Consider the following 26927-nt stretch of genomic DNA (forward strand, 5'->3'; position numbering starts at 1 on the left):
TGTCTCTTGAAAAAAATCTTTTGAGAACTGCTGCTTGAGCTGCTAGACAAGGATCAAGCTCTGACTCACCCAGGTGGATTGTGCACCTTTGACTCTGACCCCATCTACATGGCCATATAATCCAGTTTCTGAATCCAGATTATCTGCTTTGAAGTTGATTATTTGGCAATATCGACTCATAATCCAGTAGATAATCTAGATTCAGAAACTGGATTATATGGCAGTGTAGATAGAGGCTAAAGATACCATAGGCTCATATACCTATATCATTTGCAATAGCAAATATGAAAGTACTTGGCATTTTGCACTGTTAAACATTGTTTTAGTTCTATGGCACTTTTGAAAGGCTCAGTATGGGCAAATAAACAGAATAAAAACATTACAACTTGGTTAAAATCATATTAAAGTTCATTTTCTATTAAAAATTTTCATTTTAGTCATAGGTTTTAAGGGTTAAAGTCATAAAGGTAAGCTTGAAATAGTTGACAGTTTTATCTTTCAATAATCTGTCATAACAAGTGGAGTGATCCTCAACTGAGGATGTTGGTTGACATATTTTCATCTACTATAATTCTCAAGTGGTCTCCCTTTAAAACTGTCACAATTAGTTCATGTCTGCTTTGTCTGTTTAGTTTAACTACATTTAGTCAACTGTAATCACTAGAGTTAATCTATACCAAGAATTACAGTTCCTTGTCTGCCAAATATATTTTGGACAGAGGGTTACAGAAAGAGAGCTATTACACAATTAATGGAATTTCTCTTACCTGTTTCAGATTTAGTAGGATATTAAATAGTAGTAGAGATCTAGAAAACATCTGGAAAACAAAGTATGGAATATTCCTTTTAATAATCAGTGCAGTATGTTGACATTGGATTTGTGACATTAAATTGCACCTGCCATTCTGTTCCAAGAATTTTAGAAATTGCCGTGCGATCATCCAACTGTTAATTCATTGTTTATGGGATTCTAAGGACCTAATATTATATGGTTACACAGCTAAAATACACACATGCAAAAGCATAGTTAAAATATGCAAAGTACTTGTGTGTTTTGTGGCATCTACACCAATACAATACTACAGAAAGAGAAATTATCTTATCTACAGGAAACTCATACCATACTCAGGGCATTTCTAGACAGGGCTTAAACCCACTCCCAAGCAAGTTCAAGAAACCCACTCCGAAATGGGTTTAAGTCTTTGTGCCATGCCCAAAACAACCGGGTTTGAGCACTTAGGGATTCTAAGGCGTGCATGTAGCCCCCTTGATTTAGGAGCTGGGCATGTTGATTTGCATTGAATGAAGGCACCATTTGCTGATCTACTGTAGGCAGTAGAATGACTTAGGTATTAAGACGAGCAAATATGTTAAGGCATTTCTGTATGTGTAACTCACATCACACTTTGCCTCCTTCAGTTGTAATTTATGTCAATTTGGAGTGACTTTTTAAGTGCAAAAGAAATTTGAAAAGGAACAGCTGCAATTTGAATGTACATTATTGTAGACTTTACATGGGTATAATCACACACTGATTTGTCCATTACTGGGTTTCCCTAATTTGTTGTGGTAAATGCGGGGCTGAAACATACAGTTAAGTAAGAGGGCTCCTCCTTACAGATGGTAGAAAAGATTTATTATATCCTTCTTCTCCTTCAACAAATGTGTGGGTGAGTCACAAACGGGCAAGGTGTGTTGGTATGAATGAGATAGAATGACTCTGCCATGGCTGATATCCAAGCAAATAGAGATTTTAACCAGGCTCTCACTGTTCAAAGACCAATATGTTTTATTTATCATCTTTCAGTTATTTAAGTGAATATTAACTGCTTCCCAGCTTGCTAGGGCAAGGGCAATGGTCAGCGGATAAAAACTTTCTTTAAAAAACAAACAATAAAAACCCTCATTCTAAACACAAAATGAAAACAATATCCAAGTGCAGCCCTTGTTTTGATAACCAAAAAGCCTTACAAAACAGTGCAGTCTTGGCCATTTACTGGAACTCAGATGGAGGCAGCCTGATTGTTTTAGACCAGTGGTTCCCAAACTTATTTGGCCTACCGCGCCCTTTCCAGAAAAAATATTACTCAGTGCCCCCTGGAAATTAATTTTTTTTAAAAAAAAATTTTAATAGCAATTAAACAAAGATATATGTAGTAATGCATATGGCAAATGCAGCTGTGGCCATCACCACCCCCGGATCACTGCAGCGCCCACCAGGGGGCGGTAGCACCCACTTTGGGAATCACTGTTTTAGACTTATGTCACATGAACTTGCCTCCACAGAACTTATAAGGCTATGTAGGTGATGGCATGAGTGCAATAACTTCATCTACGTTTGGTGTGGTATGGATCTAAGATATTCATGTAAATTTTGGAGGATGCAAGGATTCATATTTTGCACCTGTAGAGTGGCAACCAGAGGAACGGGTTGAAGTGGTAATGTAATCTTGTTAAGGCATTACACTGGAATAAGTCATGGCTACAGTGACGGTTGTGCTCTTTACAGGTTTAGCTAAGGAGGTATGCAATACTTGATTAAGAAAATAGTTTCCCATTCATCCACTGTACAGTATGTTGGTGTAAAAGCTGGCTAGTATATGGGCATGGGCCATGGCAGCTGAAATGGCAAGAGGAAAATAGTTACTGCTGGTGCAGTTATGCTCCACTGGTGTTGAACAGTGTCCCTGTCATTGCTTCAGTCTTGAAGGTTTAATTCATTACACATTCTGACTACAGAAACTCAGCTGCCATCTGGTTTTGTTCCCCTCTCACTTTTCAAACACAAGAAGGAGGGAACGGTATCAAACTACACCTTAGTTGGTTCTCCAAAGTCTGACTGATGCTTGCTTTTGGACCATTGACTGAGTGTGAGGTTGCTGGATAAAATGATAAAAATGGGGAGGAGTACAATATATGCAGCCTTGATCTCTTTGGCAAATATTAGATATAAATTCTGTATAACAAATAAACAAACATTGTTTGGGTGGTGGGAACTTGTAAATAGTGAGCTCATAGGAAAAGTATACGAAGAAAATACAGACAGTGATTACTTGAAAATGATCATTCACACCAAGATAGGTGGGTGGTATCTCACTTACTGAACCTCTGCTGTTATTGAAATTAGTTTTTGAAATGCCATTGTTTGAAAATGGTCACCCTGAGATCAGTATAGATCCAGAAGTGTTCCCCTGCTGTTATTAAATATAACAGCATATATCACATTGGAAGAGGAATAGATGCATGAACTTGTAATGTTATGGATGACATTATCAGATCATGTAATTAATAATACCTGACTAGATGTGAAGTAGATTTGGCATCTGGATCTGGCTCCTGTCTCTTTGTTGTGTAGTCTTTTGTTGCTTATCAGTAACTGTGGGAGGTTTCTAAGTACCAAGGGCCTTTGAGGGAGACTGTCCAAGATAGGCTGTAGATCACTTATGACATATTTAAGTAGTTCCAACTGGAATAATCGTTAAAAGACGGTCCTGAATAAAAGTAGTTTCTTCTTAATCCCTTCAAGTGGAAGTTAACTTGTGTCCTGAAGAACAAAAGGATTATACTATCTGATGAATGTTTTCTTTATCCAGTTAAATGTACCAATGCTTCGCAGTTTGTTGACCTCTGTAATCCCGTGTGACTTTTCCTTAAAACAATATTCACTATCAGCCTCAAACTTGGTAACGTCTCAGCCCCATTGGGTTTTTCTTTGTTTCTCTGTCAGAAATCTTGTATAAAATCTATCCCCTGGTGAGAAAAGGGGAAACCTGGAGTGTGTTTTCAGTTCTTTATTGAAGAGTCAGTGAAGTGTAAGTTGTGTGATATAGCTGAAGGTGCTTGGTGTACCAGGCACCTTGCTTCATGGCTAATAGATTTAAAGGACTTTGCATCTGCACAAATGATTCCTGTATATACAAAAGAGAAAATTCATGCACCCAAAAGTGTTTCCATGTGTAGATTGTTCTTGCTGGATGAGGGCCATCCAAGTCATCTGCTGTATATCATATATTAAATTGGTTTTACAGTGTTATGGCATCTTTCCCATCCATCTCACAATTTACAGTTCTAGCCTTGTCCTCTGTGTTTTGCAGATGTTTGTATTCAGAGACCTGTAGTAATTCTGACATCCATGTGAGATGTTTCTACTAGACTTTACCATTCATATTGGCATTTAATTAAGTGCTTTTGTGGTGAAACATCCAATTATTTGCCACATTTCAGTTAATAGTATAATAAATAATAATAATAATAATAATAATAATAATAATAATAATAATAATAATAATCCACACCTATCTCCCCAAGGGGACTCACTGCTTTGATCTGACAATTGTTGTCCTTTTTCTTTGAGCAAATGGTGTCACACTGCTTTGTATTGTCTTTTTGCTTAGTTAATTATTTTCTATGAACTCATTTAGTTTTTTTGCTATTTAACTTGCATAACACTTAGCAGATCACTCTGAAACTGGTTAAGAAAACAGTTAAGAAATTTGACAGGTAGCCTGCCACTTTTATAATTATTGTTATTGTTGTCTTTAACTTCATAGCATTGTTTCTATTACAATCTTTTGTTTTTTATATCTCTAGGTATGGCAAAAATTGTCTCGTACAGTTTGAGGATTTTGCTAACACAAATGCATTCCGTCTCCTGAATAAATATCGCAACCTGTATTGCACATTCAATGATGACATTCAAGGTAATGAAATATACTTACTATACTACCTAAAGAGGAAAACATCTAATTATATATGGTGTTTCAAAGTGAAGGATCCAATTTCAAAGCAGCATGTTACAATTACACACAGAGTTAGGAATGGTTTTATGAGTTATCAAGTTATCAAGTTTTACTAACCATTTTGAATCAGAAACAAATATTCTATTATTATTATTATTATTATTATTATTATTATTATTATTATTATTATTATTCCCCGCTTTATCTCCCCAAAGGGGACTCAAAGCAGCTTGACATAAAAGCATTAGTTTACCATTTAAAATATACAAATATATAAACATTAAAACAGAATTAAACACAAACAGCACTAAAAATAACTCCATGAATACAAACTATATGTTGCCGGGTTGCTATTTTGCGAATGAATGTGGCTAGAGGTGTTATTTGTGAGAATCAGGGTGGTTTAAAGTACTGTATTCATTTTTGTTATTGTGCAATTAACAGCTACGTGGATAAAAATCTTGCATGTTGGATGTTGTCTTTTGGTAGAACTTGTGCATTTGCTGTCTCCTTTGCCTCATCTTTTGCTCATCTTGTCTTTTAGTTTGCAAAGAAGAGTCCTTGTAAACAGGGGCCTATTTTTTCTGGCATTTGGTTTAGAAAAGTCTTTCTCTTATCCAGGGTACAGGGTACATATTTCTATGCTCTTTAATTCTAATCAAAGCAGTTCTATGTTCCGGGTTGTTTTGTTTTTTTTATAATCCATCACAGTGGAATTGCTGTTGCTTGGTAGTATTGACTATGCTGAAATGGTTTTTGCATGTGATGATGTTCAAGATACATTTCTAATTAATGTGCCCTCGGTCACTCGTTCTCTGCCATTGTAGGCACCTGTATAATAGTTTTTTACATAGTAGGCTCAAATCTATACTTTAATGTAATTACAGTATTCTGTGGCCTATGTAAGAGAACTTTTGCAGGTGCTGCGCCCTGAGGAAACATCTTCTGTTTTCAACATGTGTACTATGAAAACTAAGAAATTGTGGCTTTAAAAGGAAATGTAATATACGATTTTACCATGTTATTATACTGAAGTCATATGGTTTAACCACTACTGGCTGGGGTTAGTTATAGGGAGCATACAATTCCCTTATTTTAGTTGTTATAGCAGCTCCAGATCTGTTTCCAAACACAACTAAAAGTGATTGTTTTATGACCTACAAAGTCCTATAACACTTGGGTTCAGTTGTCTGAAGGACCATGTTTCCCCATATGAACCTGCCCTTCTTTTGAGATCTTCAGGGAAAGTTCTCTCCTTTCTCCCACACTCACTGGCACTTATGATAGGAATACAGTAGAGGGTCTTCTCCATGTTTGCTCCTCAGCTCAGGAACTCCCATCCAGAAAGGCTAGATCAATTACTTCCACAGTATCTTCTCAATAGCAGGTGAATATATTTTTTTTGTTTCCACAGGACTTTGCAAACTGTCTGCTTATGAGAAAAGGGACTATTGCTTGTATTTGTTTTTTTTCCCTTTTCTTTTTAAAAACAGGAATTGGATTCTGTGAATAGTTGAAGCTATATTTTAACCTTTATATGTTTTCATGTTGTGAACTTTTATCTCTATCTAAGATTTGTAAATTACATTGAGTCCCATTGCTGGGACAGGGCTGTGAACATAGACAGACAGTCAGAAAGACATACAGACAGTAGGAATGATGATGATACGTAATAATGCATCTGTTAGCCTTATTGTATTTTCATTTTTAAAACATTAGTTTATGATGGGTAATTCATGAGTTGCAAATGGGAACAGAGCCATCAAATATAGGTTTTTGTTTTTGAAAGTTCACAAAGGAACAGAGAGTTTATGCTCATGACTAATGATGACACAGGTTACTTTTAGCTTTTAATAAAATGTCATCATATATACTTGTTTCAGGAACAGCGTCTGTAGCCCTTGCAGGCCTCCTTGCTGCTCTCCGGATTACTGACAACAGACTGTCGGATCACACAATACTCTTCCAAGGAGCAGGAGAGGTATAACACTGATATACGTATATCAGCTATCCAAGTTGTTTTTCCTCCCTCTCTCCCTCCCTCCCTCCCTCCCTTCCTTCCTTCCTTCCTTCCTTTCTTCCTTTCTTTTCCTCCCTCCCTCCCTCCCAAATAGGACCAGTTAACAATGGGCCCAATTAACAACGTACGTGAATATAAACCTAATAATAAAAAGGCTCATATAAGAAGATTTGTCTTAAATCATATAGGCCTATTTAGGTCACACTTCAAATTATGACTGGAAACAAACTTGTAATCAATGAAACTATTTCAACCAGGGAGTTCTAAATTCACTAAATTTGTTCACCAAGACTTAAGGCAACCTTTCTATTTGATGGGAGACTGATTCGGACTCTTATGTGTATTGCCTTTAAATTATAAATGTGGTAATGAACAAATAGGAGCCCCGGCGGCGAAGTGCGTTAAAGCACTGAGCTGGAGACCAGAAGGTCCCAGGTTCAAACCCCCGGAGTGGCATGAACGGCCGCTGTTAGCTCCAGCTCCTGCCAACCTAGCAGTTTGAAAACATGCCAATTTGAGTAGATCAATAGGTACCGCTCCAGCGGGAAGGTAACGGTGCTCCATGCAGTCATGCCAGCCACATGACCTTGGAGGTGTCTACGGACAACGCCGGCTCTTCGGCTTAGAAATGGAGATGAGCACCAACCCCCAGACTCAGACATGACTGGACTTAACGTCAGGGGAAACCTTTACCTTTACCTTTTAATGAACAAATAATCTGTTGAGCCACAAAGGCTCTTTCACAATTTATTACTTTGTTAAAGATTAACAACACAAACAGGCTGTTATTACTTTTAAAAACCCACGCAAAACATTGTGTACTTGAAAATAATTTCAGGTGTGTGTTTTTCTGCATATATCTTTGTGTTCAGCTTTTTGCTGTTTTGTATACATTATTCTCTCCTCAGGATATTGTAAACTTTACCTGCATAATAATGCAAGCATAATAAGAATTTAACCACACTCGTTGTAGTGTTGTAGTCCAGCCTATAATAGTGTCTGAAGTGTCTGATGTCAGTGAGGTTTCTGGGCCTGTGTCCGATGGCAATGGGGATAATGGTTTTCTTGACAGATCTGGCTTCAAGCCTGTTGACAGGCCTGCTTTCGAGCCTGAGGTTTCTGCAGAACAGAGGGAAGATGTTCAAGGCCACATTCCCGAAAGAGGCCCTCTTTTCAGAATCAGTTTTCTGAGGATGATTTGTCAGGTGCAGAAGTTAATGAGCTTGAAGATAGGCGACAGACTTTTGTAAACAAAGAGAGTTCACAGGTTCATCGAAGGTCAGCCCGTCTTTGGGAAAAGAGGGAAAGTAAATTGTTATCTGGTGGGAAAGTGAAATGGAATGTGCTCTTCTCACTGCAAAAGACAGAAAAGGCTTTAAAAGAGAAAGATAAAACCTTTTGCCTCAGTGTGGTCAACATTGATTATTTATGCCAGTCTTGTTTCAAGTAGCTCTCTAGTTTCATGCCAATTTCCTGTTCTGTGATTCCAAGTGGATGTCTAATTTCATGTTTCCAGTCTTGCCAGGTTCCTGTTTTGTGATTCCAAGTGGATTTCTAGTTTCATGGTTCCAGTTTTGCTAAGTTCCTGTTTTGACTATTGGTATTTTATGCTGCCTTGTGCTTTTGGATTTTGCAACCTTGTACGATCTGTTTTATCTTTGTACCTTGGAAGTTATGAACTAATGGTTATTTTTTGAAGATATCTTTTTGGACTATAATTTTATATCATTTTTATTGCTTGGCTTTTATATATTCAATCAATCAATTGCTTGCTGATAATACCCATCTGCTATGGTGTTTTAAGGTCAGAGGGGTTCCAGCTCTGGGATACAACAACATTATACTTTCAGATTCAAAAAGAGTATAACAATGCAGTGCCTTACTGACACAGAAAAGCTGTGATAGGTGGCTTGAGTAAACTGTATTGACCCCTGACGTTCATATGCAGAGGATTTTTTCCGTGCAGGCTTAGGTTCCCTCTGCATTGCCATATAATGCCACTTGAAACTGCATTATATTTTCACTGTAGATGAGCCTGCATAACATGTGGCCTTCTACCTGGATGTGGCCCGCTCTTCCCTGCGGCTTGCAAGTGAGGGTGGGCTTCCCTTGCGCTGCTCAGTCCTTGACATGCCAAGGCCCGAGTGCCAAGGGAGAAGCTCATGCCCTTCCCCATACCTGTGCCCTTCCCTTGGGAATGGTGCGAGGTGGAGGAAGGGGTGGGGCTTCCCCTTTGGGAGAGAGGAGGGTGACCTGCCAAATGAGTTTTGAGTGAAGCCCAAACTGCATTACATGACAGTGTTGACAGAGCCTCAGTTGAATTTCATTCCTTTTGTATATGTAGATAGGATCAGAAAGTAGACGGGTTATTAGGAAGGAAATGAGCCTGGTGCATCATTCTTTTATTGCCATCTAGCCCTGTCTTCCAAGCTGCATTTTGTACGCATTGATAGGGAAAACTAAATTTGAGAGATCTGTCTTTAGATACTGGATCTTTGGTGCAAGTTTCTATGGTACCTTTTCCCCTCTGCTACTTGAGCTTAGCAACTTTGCTGTGGCTCTGATCCATGTAAACTATACATTTATTCTCTTGCTCCTCTTTCTAGTGAAAGTTAGTACCTTCCATATCAAGACATAGATGGATTCAGTCAGAATTATGAAAGTTAAATTCTGTCATTTGCAGTAAGATCATAGTTAAGAGGTATACTAATATACCTTTCCTGCTTTTATAAGAATGTTTGATTTGGGTGTTTGGGGTTTTTTGGCAGGTGGTAGTGGTCTTCTTTTGGACTCTTATATATATCATGGTTTTCAGAAGCACTCCATCTTGCTCTCTTTATCCTCTTCATCTGAGAGTTTTTTCAGTGAATTCAAAATGTGCAAGCTGAAAACTACACAATCCTTTCTTTGAACCTTACTGTTATGTGTGTATATAGACAGATGCCATTCTTATCAGTGAATAGATAGGGAGCTTTTCTGACTCTGTAGGATTCTCAGAGTTTGTTTATGTCTGCTTTGGTTGAGGTCTATAATATTGTATTCACCTTTTTGACTTCTTTGGAGCCCAATACTCACATTTCAAGTATCTGTTTTGAAAAGAGTGTGCCCCAGATACAGTGATATGGATATGCTAAGTAATATGCTTCTTGGCTACTCCAGCATTCTGTCAGAATTCTCATAGGAGTATTCTAGCCTACCTCTCAGAGATACTCTTTTCACAGGACAGGCACAAAGAGACTGCAAGCAGTCATCTCAAAGCTAAAGAAAAATGGAACATTTCATGCACCAGGGAGTATGTGTGTTGTGGCAGGGAAGTTGTTTTGATTGAAATTAAGTCTAAGTTCTTGGCTTGACGGCATGTCTGTTACCATGAGGCTACATTCTACATTCTGTTACACTGAGGCTAAACTGTACCCTTTACTATTGGGTATTTATTCAGATTTCATTGTGGCTGTTTGTGGTTTGTAGAGGTTACAAAATCCAGACAGATTTAACTGAGGCTATAAGAAACAGTGTAAAATCAGAACAAACCACACTGTGGACTGTGTCACTGTACCAACTACAAACTAATGAACACATTCAGTATTTTTGTTGTTATATTAGTACTTTGCTTTTTCCCTAGAATAGGGACTCAAGGCACCTGACAAGTTAAAATATAATATAGTTTTTAAAAAGGTCAGCATCAATAGATTTTTTTTAAAAGATCAACATTAAAATGGAATTGCTGTAAATACTCATGAATAACTCAACCTCATGTATAAGTTGAGGGTGGGCTTTGGGGCAAAAATTATGGATAATGATATGACCCATAAATAAGCCAAACGCCATTTCGTGGAGAAGGCATTATAAAAGGAGCTGAAAAAAATAAGATTAATTGGTACTGCCCCTGTCAAATCAAAAGAGTTAATAGAAGTTGCAAAAATTACTCTTTTGGATAATAACTCCAAGAAACTTCTAGCTAGCATGGATATTGGGACAATCTTTCCAAACCCTAATAGAAATGTCAGCTGCACAGTGATCTTCTAATGAGACCATGCGTATGAAATGCTTTGAACCCCCAAATGATTGCAAAAGGTTTCTAATATAATTATTTCACCTTTCTTTAATGTCAAAATATACATTATGTGAGAGATCCATGACTGGAACTATTGATGTTAATGAAATCCAACCACTGAGGTTGCCAGTTCTATTAGAGTGGTGGTAGAAGTATTTAATTCTCCTTGTTTTTCTAGTCAAAATCACCCCCTCAATTTTTCTTGTTTGCTCAGGATGGGGAAAAATATTACACAGCTAGCTACATTTCATTTTTTAAAGGAAAATGTTGGAAGAGCCACCCACAGGTCTCATGTGTAATGTGTAGCTTGGCTTTAAGACTATTTAGCAGAAGTGTTTCCATTAACCATGACTACTGCTTCATTCTAAGCAGCCCATTTGGCTGTGGCTGTTTAGGGGTCTTTCCTTAAGGAATTCAGAAAGGTTCATTGCAAAAGAACCAGTGCATGAAGCATTCCCTGACTATTTTGAAAATGTCAGGGTTGAAAATGCATCAGCCCGTATAAAAATAACAACGGAACTTTGTGGCGAGGAGTCTAAATGAGACCATATCGAAAACATTAACACCAGCATTTGTAAATGTTTCAAGGTCCTGGAAGATACAAGGGCAATGGTTCTTTCAGAAATGGAAGTTCGTTTGAACCTCAAATGGAAACACCTAATGCAATTACCCTAAAATCACTCTATTTTCTAAGGTGTAATAATAGAAAATTCTCATGTGAGATACATAGAATGAAGGTGGAGAATCTAGGTTTCCTGTTGAATTTACACTTGGTTACACTGAATATTGTTTTCCTTACTTGCAGACATATCTTTTTTATAAACAGGTGGAATCATATGCATGTATGTCGTCACAGTTATGTGCAGCCACATATTTACATTTACATTTACAATTATGTGCAGCCACACATTTACATTTAAGGTATATTACACAAAGTACAAAAAAACACAACTTTCAAAAAATAAACTTTGCACAGGCATTTCTAGTAACTTGTACTAGAAATGGATCTGGTTTAAATAAATATAGTAAAGGAAGCCAAGGATACTAAAAATACTTGTAACAATAATGCAGACAGGAACTATCAAGACAAATAGGCTGTTGCAAACTTGTGGATTGTGTTGGTTCTGTTTTTACAAAGGTGTTTGCTTTTTCGCTAACTGAAAGCGTTTAAGAGTATAGTCTGCCTGGTTCTAATTTACAGAGGCTACTGAAGAATTTGAAGTAAATAATCTAGTGAAAAGTGAACATAACCTTGAAACTACAATTCTTGTAGTTTCAAGTATGCCATGTAATTATGGCATACTTATGAATAAAACGCGTTAGATTGAATTGTTGTGGGTTTAAGCAATGACATGATAGCAATTTTTAAATATTTGAATGGAGGTGGTCTCTTCTAACCCTATGATGCAGTTCTTTTTAATATTGTATTGTTAAGAATCAGTAATCTGTATATTCGTAAAATTCTAATTATCAATTTGGCTAATGGGTACAATTAATGAAGCAAGATAAACAACATAATTTTACATGTGTTGGTTAGTTTAATGGAGTAATTGTTTTTTCTTTCTTCTCTTGTTAAGGCAGCTCTTGGAATAGCCAATCTGATTGTTATGTCCATGGAAAAGGAAGGGACAGCTAAAGAGGAAGCCATCAAGAAGATATGGATGGTTGATTCCAAAGGATTAATTGTAAAGGTAAATAAATGAATGAATGTTTAAAGTATTCCAGTATTTCTGAAAACCGCTTAGAGACTTCATCAGTAAGTCTTACCTTATTTCTGCCACATGCCAGAAGTATGACCATGCCAAAATTGGCTAAAATGCCCAAATGAAGCTATATGTTTTTAGAAGGTAATTTTGAGGTACTAAAATTAACAGTCTCCCCCCCCCCCCCAAAAAAAAATAATAATAGTTCAATAGGCTTTCATATTGCTTGAATGGGGATTGGTCACACTTTTAAAGAAAATAAAGTTACATTTTGATTTGCAGTTAATTTTCATGCTTCCATTATAAGTTAAGCATCATTTTGCAGAAATTGTTTGTCAAAGACAGAACGCCACAAGATAAAAGATAACAGAGTTTATTGGAGTTACAGAACCAAAAATGCCCGTAAAAGACAAGGGCTAGGCAAACACTGGCCTTAAAAGTAAAAAGAGACAAGAAAAACGTTCAAAAGATAAACCGAATTAAACCGGAGTTTAATTCGGACTAAATCAAAATAGCTTGCTTCAGCCTGGGATTAAACAAACAGAAGCTGGTGAACAAAAGGTTCAAAAGAATGCAACTAATTGGCAGCAGATGCTTCTCTGCTGCCAAAAACAATGTTTGAGTAACTTAGAAGTTACTCCTCCACACAGCAGGCAAATTCCCAATACAAACACAGCAGACGAGGGTTGAAGCAGTCAGCGTAGTCCCAGTCCGTTCTGAAGGTCGTAAGGCAGATGCAGACGTTTGTAGTTCACCAGTTCCAACGACAGACACAGGTAGGAGAATCCGAGGCCGTAGTCAGTTCAGTCCGTAAATCCAGAGTAGCAGATGGCGTCCGTCAAGAAGACGACGGAAGGTCAAAGCTATTAAGATTAAGCAGAGGTTGCACAACAAAACCCCACACAATTCCTCCCGCCGTCTGAGCCCAATGTCCAGGATAACTTACGTAGTCAGCAAACGAATCACACCCGTCTTCAGGAAAATTTCCCACACAGATCCCAAGCGTTCGTCCAGATTACCTTGCCCAACGCAATTTGCAATTGCTCCCAAACCCCATTTTATGCCAGTTACAAGTCCTCATCGCTATCAGCTGTTCTCCTTAGCCCGGGCGTTTCCTCATCACTTTCCTCATCAGAACTGGAACACCTCTGACTACGCCCCACAGCATCCCCAGCTGTGGATCCCGTCCCATCCCTCCAGCTTGTCCACGGGTCTAATCCTGAAGGTCCCCAATCGTCTTCCATAGTATCATTGCCAGTGGCACCCAAATCCTCCCTTACCCGAGTCCATTCCATATCATCTTCTTCCGAGCTAACCACCTCTTCCTCCATTCTCTCAGTAAACCCCTCAAAAGAATCTTCATCAGATGGTTCTGCAAAGATATCTCGCAGCCGCTTCCTTTCTCGCTCCTCGAGAGTATCTGACTCTCGAGGAGTCTTACGCCCACGTCTCCCAGTAGTAGAGCCATGAGGCTCAACCATAACATTGTTTGACTTCTGATGCTGCCATATATATCTGGCAGTACATATCATTCACTCAGGAGTTGTTGAACTGTAGGTATACAGTGTGATCTGAGATGGATTGTGTTTTCATGTAGCACTGTCAAGTTGGAGAACATTTTATTAAGTACGTGAGGAATCCAACCTACACATTAGTTATTTTTGGCTTCAGATGGTCATTGAGATTGCAAGCATGGGTTTCATTTCATTTCTGTAGCTTATGACTTTAACGGCTAATTAATGATATAATTGATTACTGCATTCGAGGAAGTAGACAGTCTACAAAAGCTTATATTACCAATTTCCTTCTCTCAGTCTCTAAGGAGTTATAACATCACTTTGCATACTGATATTCCAGACTAATGTCCAATTTTAAGGGAATTGTGGTCCATTATTAATGTCAATTTTAAGGGAATTGTTGTCCATTATTAATATTGTAAGCATAGGATTCCATACTTTTTCATCTGTTCTGTAATTAATATAAACTAGTCTACTCTATATTCTGGTCTATATCTTCTCCATAAAATCTGTATGAATAGCAGATAGGTAGGGGGAACACCAACAGATACCAATAGCAGATAGGTAGGGGGAACACCAGATAGTTTTTTTCTGTTCTTCATATATTTTCTCCCATGTTTTTATTTCATGAACTATTATGATAAATAGAAAATTTTGAATTAAAGGAAGCAGAAAATAGTGAATATGGCTGTCTGTCTAGATACTGCATTCTCTCTAAAAAGTTTCTAAGATTGTTCATCCCATTTTATTTTCATAACAATCCTGTTAAACTGAACCAGCAACTTGAATCCAAATAGAAATTACATTTCAGAATAAGTACAAGACATATTTGAAATCAGGTTAGTCAAGCCTGAATTTAAGCTGCAGTCCACTACATCACACAATTAACAAAAATATTCCTTCATTCATATCCAGTAGTGATGAACTTTCCAGCTCTGGCACTGTGTATTTTACATTCTGAGTAAGCTGTGCAGGAGTAAGCTGTGAGTAACCTTGTGCAGGAGCCGAAGTTCCAATCCTGTTTTCTTTAGTGTATTGAACATGGTTTTCAAACATATGAACTTGATTCTTAGCAGGTCATTTGGGGTACAAATGGAGCTGCTGAGGTGACCTGTCAGGTTTTTCTGTGTGAAAGTGTGCAAAACAACACATGCTGGATGTTTCAGGTAGTATTTCTGCTAGAGGAGAAGTTAGAAAAGATCACTTAATGGTGATTTATCAGGAAAGATGAAGAATTTCTGGAGAGAACACAGGCAAACACCTTGAATGACAATAGTTGAGGAACCATTTATAAGAGGAAGAAAATCAGGCACATATTTGAACATCACATAGAAGAGCAAGAATGTTTTCTATTTCTTTGGGAGTTTATAATTACGTACTTCTCCAGCCTCCCTACAGAAAAGTTTCCATATCATTGGAAAGATATCAGTTGCCTGATATTCCACAAAGCATGAAGGCCACAGAAGCCTCTAGATGGAAAGATAATAATAATAATCAAACTTTATTTATAGCCCGCCCTATCTCCCCAAAGAAGATTCCTACAACTGACTCAGGAGAGAGATGTGTGGTAGCAATTGTTGACTCCCTGCTGAGGCGGAGAGAGGATGTAAGGTACCAGCTTGGCCAATCTTCACATGAGATGTGTGTTCCCCTGGCAAAAGTGTCTAGGAAAACTTAACAAGACTTAATAAGACCACTATTCCTTTTGTTGGTCTGCGTGGGAACAAATGGTACTGCTAGACACACTTCAAACATACTGTATCTAATTATGAGTCTCCAAAGGAAGTGTCTTGGGGCAAAACCTGTTGTCTGAGGAGTAGGAAGAGAAGAATGCGAAACACGAATAACTAGATGGTGTGACTAGAAAATGGATTCTTGGATCATATCTGTATTGCTGTGGTGAAGAACGTTTGGCGAGAGACAACTTCCATCCCTTGAGGACTGGGAAGAATGTGTTTCGAAGGAGTCCTGTAGACTTGATCAAGTGGATTTTAAACTAATATATCTTTGAAGAATGACTAAATCTTGGTCGTCAGCTGAATTCATGTACTGGAGACAGTAGCATGAGTGAAGCTGGGACAGCAATACAAGTCTAATATACCAAGAAAACTTGTGAGGAATAATATAAAGAAAACTACAGTAAGAGAAGCATTAATTAATTCCAGATTATCTGATTTAAACTGGATTATATGAGTCCCCACTGCCATATAATCATAAGGAGAAAAGTGAGGGATCTGGACCAAGCTTGGCACATAGACCCAATATGGCCAGCTGTGAACTCTGGGGGAGTTTTGGGAGGGCTGACCAAGACTTTTGGGAATTGTAGTTCACCCATACAGTTTCTCATGGGAGCATTCATAAAAAACAAAAGACTGAGGGTTTTTTTCTAAGACATAGTGTAGCATCGGAAGTGGGCTAGGCCTCATAGGAAGAAACAGTGGGCCCCCTTTTGGGACAGCATGGTGTAGTGTAGTGGTTTGAGAGTTGGACTACGATTGTGGCTTCATTCCCCACTCAACCATGGAAACCCACTGGGTGATCTTGGGCAAGTTACACACTCTCAGCCCCAGAAAACCCAATGAAACAGTTTCAAACCAGGAACAGATTTCCTTATTCATGGGCTGATGGCCATCTGACAGGAGTTATTTGATGGTGTACTATGATTTCTGTTCCTGGGTGATAAATGTCATTTCCTAATTGGTTCTGTCATAGAAACATGGCAAAATTTTATTACACTGCCAAAACTTTGTCTTTGTGCAAGGGACATGGTGCTATGATAGCACATTATGGTTTCATGGGACATTGTCCACCAATATAACAAAGTTTCAGCCACAAAAACAAAGTTTCTGAAGTAGAACAATGATTTTCAAAGTAAAGGCAACCCAATGAAACAGGAAATAACACTTTCAAACCAGGAACAGATTTCTGTTATTATTAAAAATGTTTATATATATATATATATATATATATATATATATATATATATAAACATTGAAAATTTGCCAAAAATCTGAGGATGAGTCGAAAATTCTTAGATTTGGTGAGCTAACAGTGGTTTTTGTGTTTTACCACTGTAGCAAATTTCATTAGGATAGATCAAAAATGAGGGGGAGAGAGGCTCCTCAATTTCCCCCATTGACGATAATGTTTTCCTTCATGCGCATGTGCACCACCATTAACGAAGTACATATGAAGTTTCGGAAAGTTTTGAATTTTTTGCTTCAAAATTCCGAAAGGACATTAGAAACGAAGCACCAGCTCCCCCTAGTTTTGAAGCGAGTACTGAACCATTTTTTTCATGGATCGCTCATGTCTAGTGTCTATACATACCACTACCATTGCTTTCTTTGAGTAGAGCGGAGAAATACTAGATCTTAGACCTTTTCTGGAGAATGTAATGAAACACTGACATCCTCTTCCCACTCTGCTTTGGTGCTTCTACTGTCCTTTTTGAAGGTCTGGGCGGAAAAATGGCACTGGTCAGGGGCGGCTGGTCCCTTGAGACAGCAGTGCTCTTTGTGGAACAACCCTCAATTTATTAATGGATCATATCAAAATCTATTGTTTTGGCCCTGAAAACCTGCCCTCAACTTATACATGAGGTCAACTTTATATGTAAGTATATATGGTTGTTCGTGGGAGCCCCGGTGGCGAAGTGTGTTAAAGCACTGAGCTGCTGAACTTGCGGAACAAAAGGTCCCAGGTTCAAATCCCGGGAGCGGAATGAGCACCTACTGTTAGCCCCTGCCAACCTAGCAGTTCGAAAACATGCAAATGTGAGTAGATCAATAGGTACCGCTCTGGCGGGAAGGTAACGGCGCTCCATGCAGTCATGCCGGCCACATGACCTTGGAAGTGTCTACGGACAGCACCAGCTCTTCGGCTTAGAAATGGAGATGAGCACCAACCCCCAGAATCGGTCACGACTGGACTTAACGTCAGGGGAAAACCTTTACCTTTACCTACCCAGGGTTTGAGAAATAAAAAAAAAATTAATTTGACTCTTAACATAGGAAATATGATTTTATAGACACACTAGTGAAGTCTAATGAGATAGACAGCATGGTTGAAATATGGGGGTTGAAGAGTATAACTCATTTTAAAGGCACAGACCAAACAGGAAGGAAACGAGTAGTATTATGTGAAAAGGATGAAAATACATTTGAGGATATCCACTAATACAAACGTGGAAAGTCAGTAGAGATTGCAACTGGATAAAAATAAGAGTGGAAATATAGTATGTCATTGTGGGAGTATGCTAGACAGCTAAATCAGAAAGAAGATGAATGGTGCCTTCCTGGATCAGATTGCCTAATTTTCAAAGAGGAAAGACATAACAAGATTTCAATGCCAAATTGTCTGTCTTGCCTTGCTGAAAGTTTCATCTTTCATAAGGTGCAAAAGGAGATATGGGAATCAGCTCTCCTAGACCTGACCCTCACCAGCAGGGAAGAAGTGCCTGATGAGATAAAAACAGTACAGATCTTGGGGCTGAAATAATCATGTCATTTTGGAGTTCATGATACAGTAGAGTCTCACTTATCCAACACTCACTTATCCAACGTTCTAGATTATCCAACGCATATTTGTAGTCAACATTTTCAATACATCGTAATATTTTGGTGTTAAATTCGTAAATGCAGTAATTACTACATAACATTACTGCGTATTGAACTACTTTTTCTGTCAAATTTGTTGTATAACATAATGTTTTGGTGCTTAATTTGTAAAATCATAACCTAATTTGATGTTTAATAGGCTTTCCCTTAATCTCTCCTTATTATCCAACATATTCGCTTATCCAACGTTCTGCCAGCCTATTTATGTTGGATAAGCGAGACTCTACTGTACTATGGAAAGGGAAACCCAAACATCAGTACACAACCCAGTGTTCAGGGAGACTAATTTTGACAAGTTAAAGACATAGTACAAGTAATCCAACAAATAGAAAAACTCAAGGATAATTGGATTCAAGATAGGGGGTTTCTTAAAACAGCTCTTAAAGGCAAAAGTAAATAATTCAAGTGAGCAAGAAAAAAAGAGGCTTCCAAATAAACTAGAGAGTTGACAAGAAAAAAATCTGTTTTCAAAACAGCTAGGGATGGTTACAAAATTTCAGCCAAAACTTGGAGCAGAACTGTCAGGAAGTCTAAAGTTCACACTGCTGATAATATGTACCATGCTGTTATAACAGGTTATATGCTGTGTGAAAAAAATTCTCTTCAGCTCCACTTGTGATGATAGTTGATTGCTGACACTGTATATCACACCCCTGCCATGTGTATGCAATTATAGTTTTTTCATCTGCACTGGTGCTTTCATCACCACCTTATTTGCCCTGTCATGCATTTCGTTATTGTTTTGCATCAACTAAAAAATAGCTGTAATAATGCTATTATAGACAACAATATTATGGTTCACCCATTCCTGTGTAAATTTCTCATAATGAGTGGTGGCACAGGACGTTAAACACCCAACCCCAATTTTTCATATCTTTCTCTTGTGAAAAACAAAAGTGCTTATCATGCAAGTCAATTGTTACAAGTTGTTCTGATCAACATGACTTCAGCCAAATTAATTAGGTTGTAATAACAATATTACAGAATGAAATAATTATAACACACACATCATTGCTCAGATCTTGAAATTTTAGCGACAGCATAGAGAGATGCTGGAGTGAGGGTTATACATGGTCTGAATACATTCTCATTTGCTCACAGTATTTTCCATTGAAATAAATAGGTCATGTATGCATAGATGGTGCTTGGATATTTTGTGGGTTTCTTTAAACAAATGTTTTATGTATTTCCTTAGTCTTAAAAATTTTGAGTCATACATACTTAAAAAGTTTGAAATAGCAATGCTATTAGCGCAGTCATTTTGCACTGAAACTGTTCTTCACAAGCATGTCAAATAATGACCAAAATAACTGTACTCTGAAGCACGGCTTCTTGAGATTTTCCACTTGTGACCCCTTTTGACCTGAGAAATTTTTATGTGATCCCAAGTATATAGGTATACAAAACGTGCATTAAAATCATTTACTGATAATAAATCAGCATTTGCAAGGCTGATTTTCCTTTTTACAAAGTACTGCTGAAGCATCTTTTGGAGTCCACTGGAAATATTGCACAACAGGTTTATATAAATCTCTGAAACAGCCATTGGGCATTAAAATCATTTACTGATAATAAATCAGCATTTGCAAGGCTGATTTTCCTTTTTACAAAGTACTGCTGAAGCATCTTTTGGAGTCCACTGGAAATATTGCACAACAGGTTTATATAAATCTCTGAAACAGCCATTGGGTGATATTTAGAAAACATTTACTGTTGCCAAGTGTTTTCTGTCCCCAACATTGAGCTAAGAGAATCCCATTTGGGGTTGAGATCCACAGTTTAAGAGGCAGTGGTTTATTGAGGCTATGAATTTCCATTCCGGCCACAGCAAAAAACCAAATGCAAGTATGTGTGAATGGATCTTTGGTAATAATTCTAAGAAAATGCTTGTAACTCAGAGAAGTACATTTACCTACTTTAATGGCCAGTAATTGACTCTCTTTAAAAATGTGAGAAGAGACAAAGCCAATAAATCTAACCAACTCCCCCATAAATCCAGCATGAGCCAGGAGCTGGAATACTGTTGTATATAGCAGCATATTTATTGCTATCCAGGTGAGAGACCGATACAACTTGTGGTCTTCCTGGACCCATCTACTACTGTAGATAATATATTGCCTTTCGTTGTATAAAAATACCAACACTTGTGGTTACTGACTAATGGAGGAATGGAAAAAGAGAATAAATGCAATGAGGTAACTTGTATCACCACCGCACCAACCTAGGAGCACACACACACTTATAATATCTTTACACTGAAAAATGAATGTATGATTGGACTGCTTTAAAACATCTTGTTCTCTGAACTGCATCATAAAGTTAAGACAATTTCATGCTTATAAAATGCACATTATGTATGTGTGACAGATTTGAGGGTTGGGATAGAATGAGTTATCCTTCCCTTATATAACCTTTGCACAAACATTAAAATAAAGGTGCTGGTAGAAGGTACAAGTTGAGTATCCCTTATCTGCAATGCTTTGGACCAGAAATGATTTGGGTTTTTTTTTTCTTTCAGATTTTGGAATACCCGAATTTGCATAAGCATGCATAATGAGGCCCAAGGCTAAACATAAAATTAATTCATGTTTTACATACATTTTACATGTATAGCTAATAATAATAATAATAATAATACATCACACAATCCTAGACACTTGGGAAGTGTTCGACTTGTGATTTTGTGAAACGAAATCCAGCATATCTATCTAGTTTGCTGTGTCATACAATAATAATGATGATGATGATGGGAAAGTTATGCCATTCCAAAGAACTCTGGCCCATAAAATTAAAAGAGCTGTTGGTGCACTGTTGATGAGTAATGCCCATTTGTTTTCCTCAGCCATATTATTATAATTTTATATATACCCTGCTTTTTCTCTCCAAAAAGAGACTCAAAAGGGCTTACAGTAAAATTAATACAATGCAATTTAAAACCTCAAAAACATACAAACATTTAAATCAAATTAAATATTAACGGTATTAAAATAAACCCTTAAAACTGATTAAAAACTTACTCATAGCTAAAACCAAAGTACCAGGGTTAGCAAATGGGTTCCAATTTCTTTAGTATTAAAAAGATCACATGTGCACTGCAAAGGGGCTTTAATTACACTTTCCATGCTATTGCTTTATTGTCTATGCAATGGACAACAGGGCTGCTAGGGATTATCATTTATTAACACAAATATGTATACAGGCAGTCCCTGAGTTGCAAACATCTGACTTACAAACAACTCATAGTTAGGTTTGTGGATGATACAACAGGGGGGAAAATCTATCCCTCTGAAAGGAGATTCACCGCTGAAAGAGTTATCATGAGGAAAAGGGGTCTTCACTGAAGATTTATCACCAATTTTTATTTCCACACGAGCCAAATTTTTCAAAATCCACTTATCACTGGGACAGAAAATGAAATGAAATCTTCTGAGTAGGGGCACAGGCATCAGAACAAACGCCACAGGGGTGTTAACCCTTCCCTTTTTACCATCCAAAGCTCACTCACACGCTCCCTCTCCCCCTCCCCCACTCTCTATATATAGACTGGTGTTACACTTTTACAATGTACCTGTTCTGACTTACAAAAAAATTAAACCTAAGAACAAACCTACAGAACCTACCATGTTCATAGCTTGGGGACTCCCTGTACAAAGAATGTAAGAGAATATGCTATTTTAATCTGACTTGATTTTTCAAAAGGTAAAATGGTTAAAAGATCTGCTGCACAGTAAACAAAAATGATTGGGATTTTTTCCTGATTAGTATCCTGGGTTTCCCACTTTTGATGGTTGAAGACAATGGATGATTGTGATATTTATGTTCCAATAATGGGGATATTAATTTATTACTATATACAGTGTTTATCTCTATGTACTGATGCTTTCAAGAATTTAATGCTAAAGCAAGGTTGTTGACAGATAATGCTTATTAAATCAGGATATGAAGAAGCCAAGACATTGAAGATGTCAAATTTGAGTGAATACAAGGAAGCCATACCCTGGGTTTCATAGTTTTCAAGTGGCATGGGCAGAGGCGTCCATAGGTATTTTGCCTTAGTAGGCAAAATGAATTTTGGCACACACACCCCCACCCCCGCGCCGTGGGAGGCATAGCCAGACCTGGCCCCGCCTCCTATGCCGTGTGCCCTGGCCCCACCTCCTGCCTCCCTCGGCCACGCCTCCTGTCAGGACGCGTGGGCCGTGGTGGGAAGGCCCAGCGCCCTGGCCCCACCTCCCACGCCGCGCACCCTGTCCCCCCCCCTCCTGTGCTGCATGGGAGGCGGGGCCAGGGCACGTGGGCCACAGCGGGAAGGCCCAGCCAGCCTGGATGGGCCTTCTCCTTCGGGCCTGGGTGGCTGGGCCAGGCCGCATGCGCGGGAGGTGGGGCCAGATGTGGCCCCGCCTCCCACGCTGCGTGGACCACGGCAGGAATGCCCAGCCAGCCTGGCTGGGCCTTCTCTTTCCCAACGTGGCCTGGATGGACCTTTCTGCTGCAGCTTGGCCCATCCAGCCTGGCCCCGTCTCCTGCGCCATGCGCGCCCTGGCCCTGCCTCCCATGCCACGTGCCCTGGCCCCGCCTCCCGTGCCACGTGCCCTGGCCCCGCCTCTCGCATGGGAGGCAGAGCCAAGCCACTTGGGCCACGGCAGGAAGGCCCAGCCAGCCTGGATGGGCCTTCTCCTTCGGGCCTGGATGGGCCTTCCCGCTGCGGCGGGAAGGCCCAGTCATCAACACTCTTTTCTAATGGGCTATATTATTCCAGGCAGAAATCCATTGCCCTTCTGGGGAACAACAATTTTGTACATGAAACAAAGTTGGTGTCGAACCATTAGAAAGGCAAGATGTGGCTATCTTAACTCACCCATGTAGAGAATTTCAGATTTTGGAGGAATTTGGATTTTGAAATTCCGGATAAGGGATGATCAACCTGTAGATGAATGTGTTTGCTTTGAAAAAAAATCAGCTTTACATAGTTTTAATACATTACTACATAGTATTTTACTATGGTTATTGTTTTTGACTTTGTCTGGATAATGGTAACATCGAATAGCTATTTTTGCAGCTTTTCTCCCTTCTGAATTCAAAAGTGAGCTCTCCCTGAAACAGACATTTGTTGGGATGAACAGTTAGGGACCAAGGTTTTGGGACAAGATAAATAAGCTCTTTCCACAGGGTTATTTAGGGATATCTGTGCTCAGCAATATTAGAGATAACTCACCCTTCTTGAGTGCCAAATGCCAGTTCTGTTTTCCCATACAGCTGCAGCCACTGCTGAAGCTAATTCCAGTTCCCAGAGCTTTCGGATCTGAGGTGGTGCATGTGAGTCAGACAGTCAGGGAGCCAGTCATCCCAAAGGAACTTGGATGGTGCCCAGGATCTGGGGAAAATCCAAAGAAGCAACCCAGTTAGGAAAAGAAAGTGTCCTGTTTTATATCAAACAGGGAGGTGGAAGGTATACTTTTCGAGGAACATTCTAATGGCTGTGGCAAAAAAGACTACAAAAAGAAGATACTGTAGTCAGTTCAGTACCTAGTGGTGATGACTTTTATCCAATAATAGTTACAACTAGATTTCCACCACTTGTGTTTTTGTATGTGTTTGCACTTTTTTTTCAGATCTAGTTGTAGAGACTGCGTTAGATGCCTTCGATTCCAGTCTTTCTATAAGGACCTGTCCTCATCTTACCAGTCAGCTTTCTAGAGGCAGGGTTGTTGTATGTTTTCTGGGCTGTACGGCCATGTTCCAGAAGTATTCTCTCCTGACATTTCGCCCACATCTATGGCAGGCATCCTCAGAGATTGTGAGGTTGTGTTACCTCACAACCTCTGAAGATGCCTGCCATAGATGTGGGTGAAACGTCAGGAGAGAACACTTCTGGAACATGGCTGTACAGCCCGGAAAACATACAACAACCCTGTGATCCCGGCCATGAAAGCCTTCAACAACACTTTTCTAGAGGCTGTTGGCTTTTTTATTTGGAACTACAGTACAGTCTCACTTATCCAAGCTAAACGGGCCGGCAGAAGCTTGGATAAGCGAATATCTTGGATAATAAGGAGGGATTAAGGAAAAGCCTATTAAACATCAAATTAGGTTATGATTTTCCAAATTAAGCACCAAAACATTATGTTTTACAACAAATTTGACAGAAAAAGGAGTTCAATACGCAGTGATGTTATGTTGTAATTACTGTATTTACAAATTTAGCACCAAAATGTCATGATATATTGAAAACATTGACTACAAAAATGGCTTGGATAATCCAGAAACTTGGATAAGCGAGGCTTGGATAAGTGAGACTCTACTGTACCTATTTAGGACAATTTTGTTACATTATCACTAAACAGTTGTGACATTTACACACATTAAGTTGGTTTGACTAAAAGAACTGGGAATTTCTAAAATTGAGGAGTGTCGATTTCCCACTTTGGGAGAAAATTTAGTGGATTTTCATCAAACTGTTCCTGGAAAATTTCAGTATTAAACAATTATAAGTGTGTAGATGTGTATCTCCCTCAAAACACTATATGTTCAAGAGATGAAATGTCTCTTCTTTGTATTTTGTGGAAGCCTAATGTTCTTTGTAAAATATCAGTCTTTGTGCTATTTGGCAGGTGTGTTCAAGTTGACTGGCTGCTAAGATGAGATAAAGTAAAGTAAAATCAAGACCTTTCATTGAAACAGAAAACATGAATGCAAATATGTATTTCTTTACCCAGCTCTTTTTATAATTTAGGGTCGTGCTTCGCTTACATCAGAGAAACAGCGTTTTGCCCATCAGCATGAGGAGATGAAAAATCTAGAGGACATTGTAAATAAAATAAGGCCAACGGCTCTTATAGGTAATGAATACATCTGTATCAAAACTGTATTTTCTGTCTAATTATCTAACTATTGCTGTTTTATGTTATTGATGGATATGTGTCCCAAGTGCGGTTGGTGGGGACGGGAGAGAGGGCCTTCTCCGTAGTGGCCCCCAGCTCTGGAACTCGCTCCCCAGGGAGATCAGGCAAGCCCCAACCCTGATGGCGTTTCAGAAGAGCCTAAAAACCTGGCTCTTCGCACAGGCCTTTGTTTAAAGATTGTCCATCTCCACAATAATTTGTTCCTTCTGGTCAACTTGACACTAGCTCAAGGTTTCTCCCATCCCAAACTGACTCCAAACGAATTTACTGCACTTCATTTGTCATCTTGAATGTACAACTTATAATGTGCTCTTTAGCTTATCTATGACTGCAACCTCGCTGGTTTTAATTCTATGTTTTATTAAGCGTGTTTTTATATCCTATGTTAATGTTCAGATTTTATCATTGGTGTATGTTTTTGTTTATTGATGTATTGTATACTGTTATTGCTTTTATTTGATATTTCTGTGAGCCGCCTCGAGTCCCCTTCGGGGGAGATGGAGGCGGGATATAACTAAACTAACTAACTAAATAATAAATATGTGGACATATCTGAACTGTACAAAAGATTTTTAATACCTGTAAATACAGAAATGCTTAATCTGTGATCCATAAAACACTCAGGAATCTTGTATCAGCCAGAAGAAGAGAAGGTTAAGAGGGATCATGACAGCCATGTTAAAACATCTGAAGTGATTCAGTCATAGTGAGGAGGGAGACAGTTTGTTTTCTGATGCTCCAGAAAGTAGGATTCAAATAAGAGAAAAAGAGATTCCACCTAAACATTGGGAAAAATTTCCTGACAGTAAGAGTTTTTTGACAATGGAATTTATACTGCCTTGAAGTGTGGTAGGTTCTACTTTTTTGGGATTTTAAAAACAGAGGCTCAGTGTCAATCTTCTGGGAGTGCTTTGATTATGTATTTTTGGAAAAAACACCTTTTGGAGATCAAAACTTTTTAGAAAAGCATGACCTTTCAGAGAAGAGCCAAAAAGCTTTTAGAGTAGAATCTTCTGTTGTAGTATACAACCAGATATAATTATGCAAGGCAATGGTTTCAGTTGTTATACTGAAAACCTGTTATCTCTGATCTGTTAGGAAAACAGGTATTTATATTTATGTGGATGTTTTTAACTAATGTTAATTGTTCTAGTTGTAACTGTTTTATATGTTATGTTTTTTTTAAATATTATGTTGTTCAGCATCTAATGATTGCTAATGGTAAGGCTGCCCTGAGTCCCCCTGCAGGGGTGAGAAGGACGGGATATAAATGCTAGAAATAAATAAGTAAATAAAGCAGAGATTTGCCAGTGCATACAGCAGAGCTTTAGAAGTGTTTTCAGTGCCCAAAATATATATACTCTCCCATAAAA

General features: G+C 38.5%; 2 protein-coding genes across 12 annotated transcripts in view; one reads left to right on the forward strand and one right to left on the reverse strand.

Moving 5' to 3' along the window:
* prss35 (serine protease 35) overlaps window positions 1–26927 on the reverse strand; it is a 229903-nt gene that overhangs the window by 162546 nt on the left and 40430 nt on the right. For 5 of the 9 annotated variants that reach the window (XR_010006358.1, XR_010006352.1, XR_010006365.1 and 2 more), the window contains one exon: window positions 23868–24026. The gene's annotated coding sequence lies outside the window, so the exon portion shown is untranslated. Of the gene's footprint in view, window positions 1–767; window positions 819–20207; window positions 23577–23867; window positions 24027–26927 lie in introns of those variants that run through there. The other 4 variants (XR_010006355.1, XR_010006357.1, XR_010006354.1 and 1 more) reach the window with 2 other exon arrangements.
* me1 (malic enzyme 1) overlaps window positions 1–26927 on the forward strand; it is a 152489-nt gene that overhangs the window by 109593 nt on the left and 15969 nt on the right. For all 3 annotated transcript variants that reach the window (XM_062981225.1, XM_062981213.1, XM_062981220.1), the window contains exons 7-10: window positions 4591–4700; window positions 6623–6720; window positions 12391–12504; window positions 25386–25491. In XM_062981225.1, the coding sequence (XP_062837295.1) occupies window positions 4591–4700; window positions 6623–6720; window positions 12391–12504; window positions 25386–25491 (428 nt within the window). The remainder of the gene's footprint in view (window positions 1–4590; window positions 4701–6622; window positions 6721–12390; window positions 12505–25385; window positions 25492–26927) is intronic.

Source organism: Anolis carolinensis, chromosome 1, assembly GCF_035594765.1.
Source record: "Anolis carolinensis isolate JA03-04 chromosome 1, rAnoCar3.1.pri, whole genome shotgun sequence".
In the NCBI taxonomy this organism is placed as follows: Eukaryota; Metazoa; Chordata; class Lepidosauria; order Squamata; family Dactyloidae; genus Anolis; species Anolis carolinensis.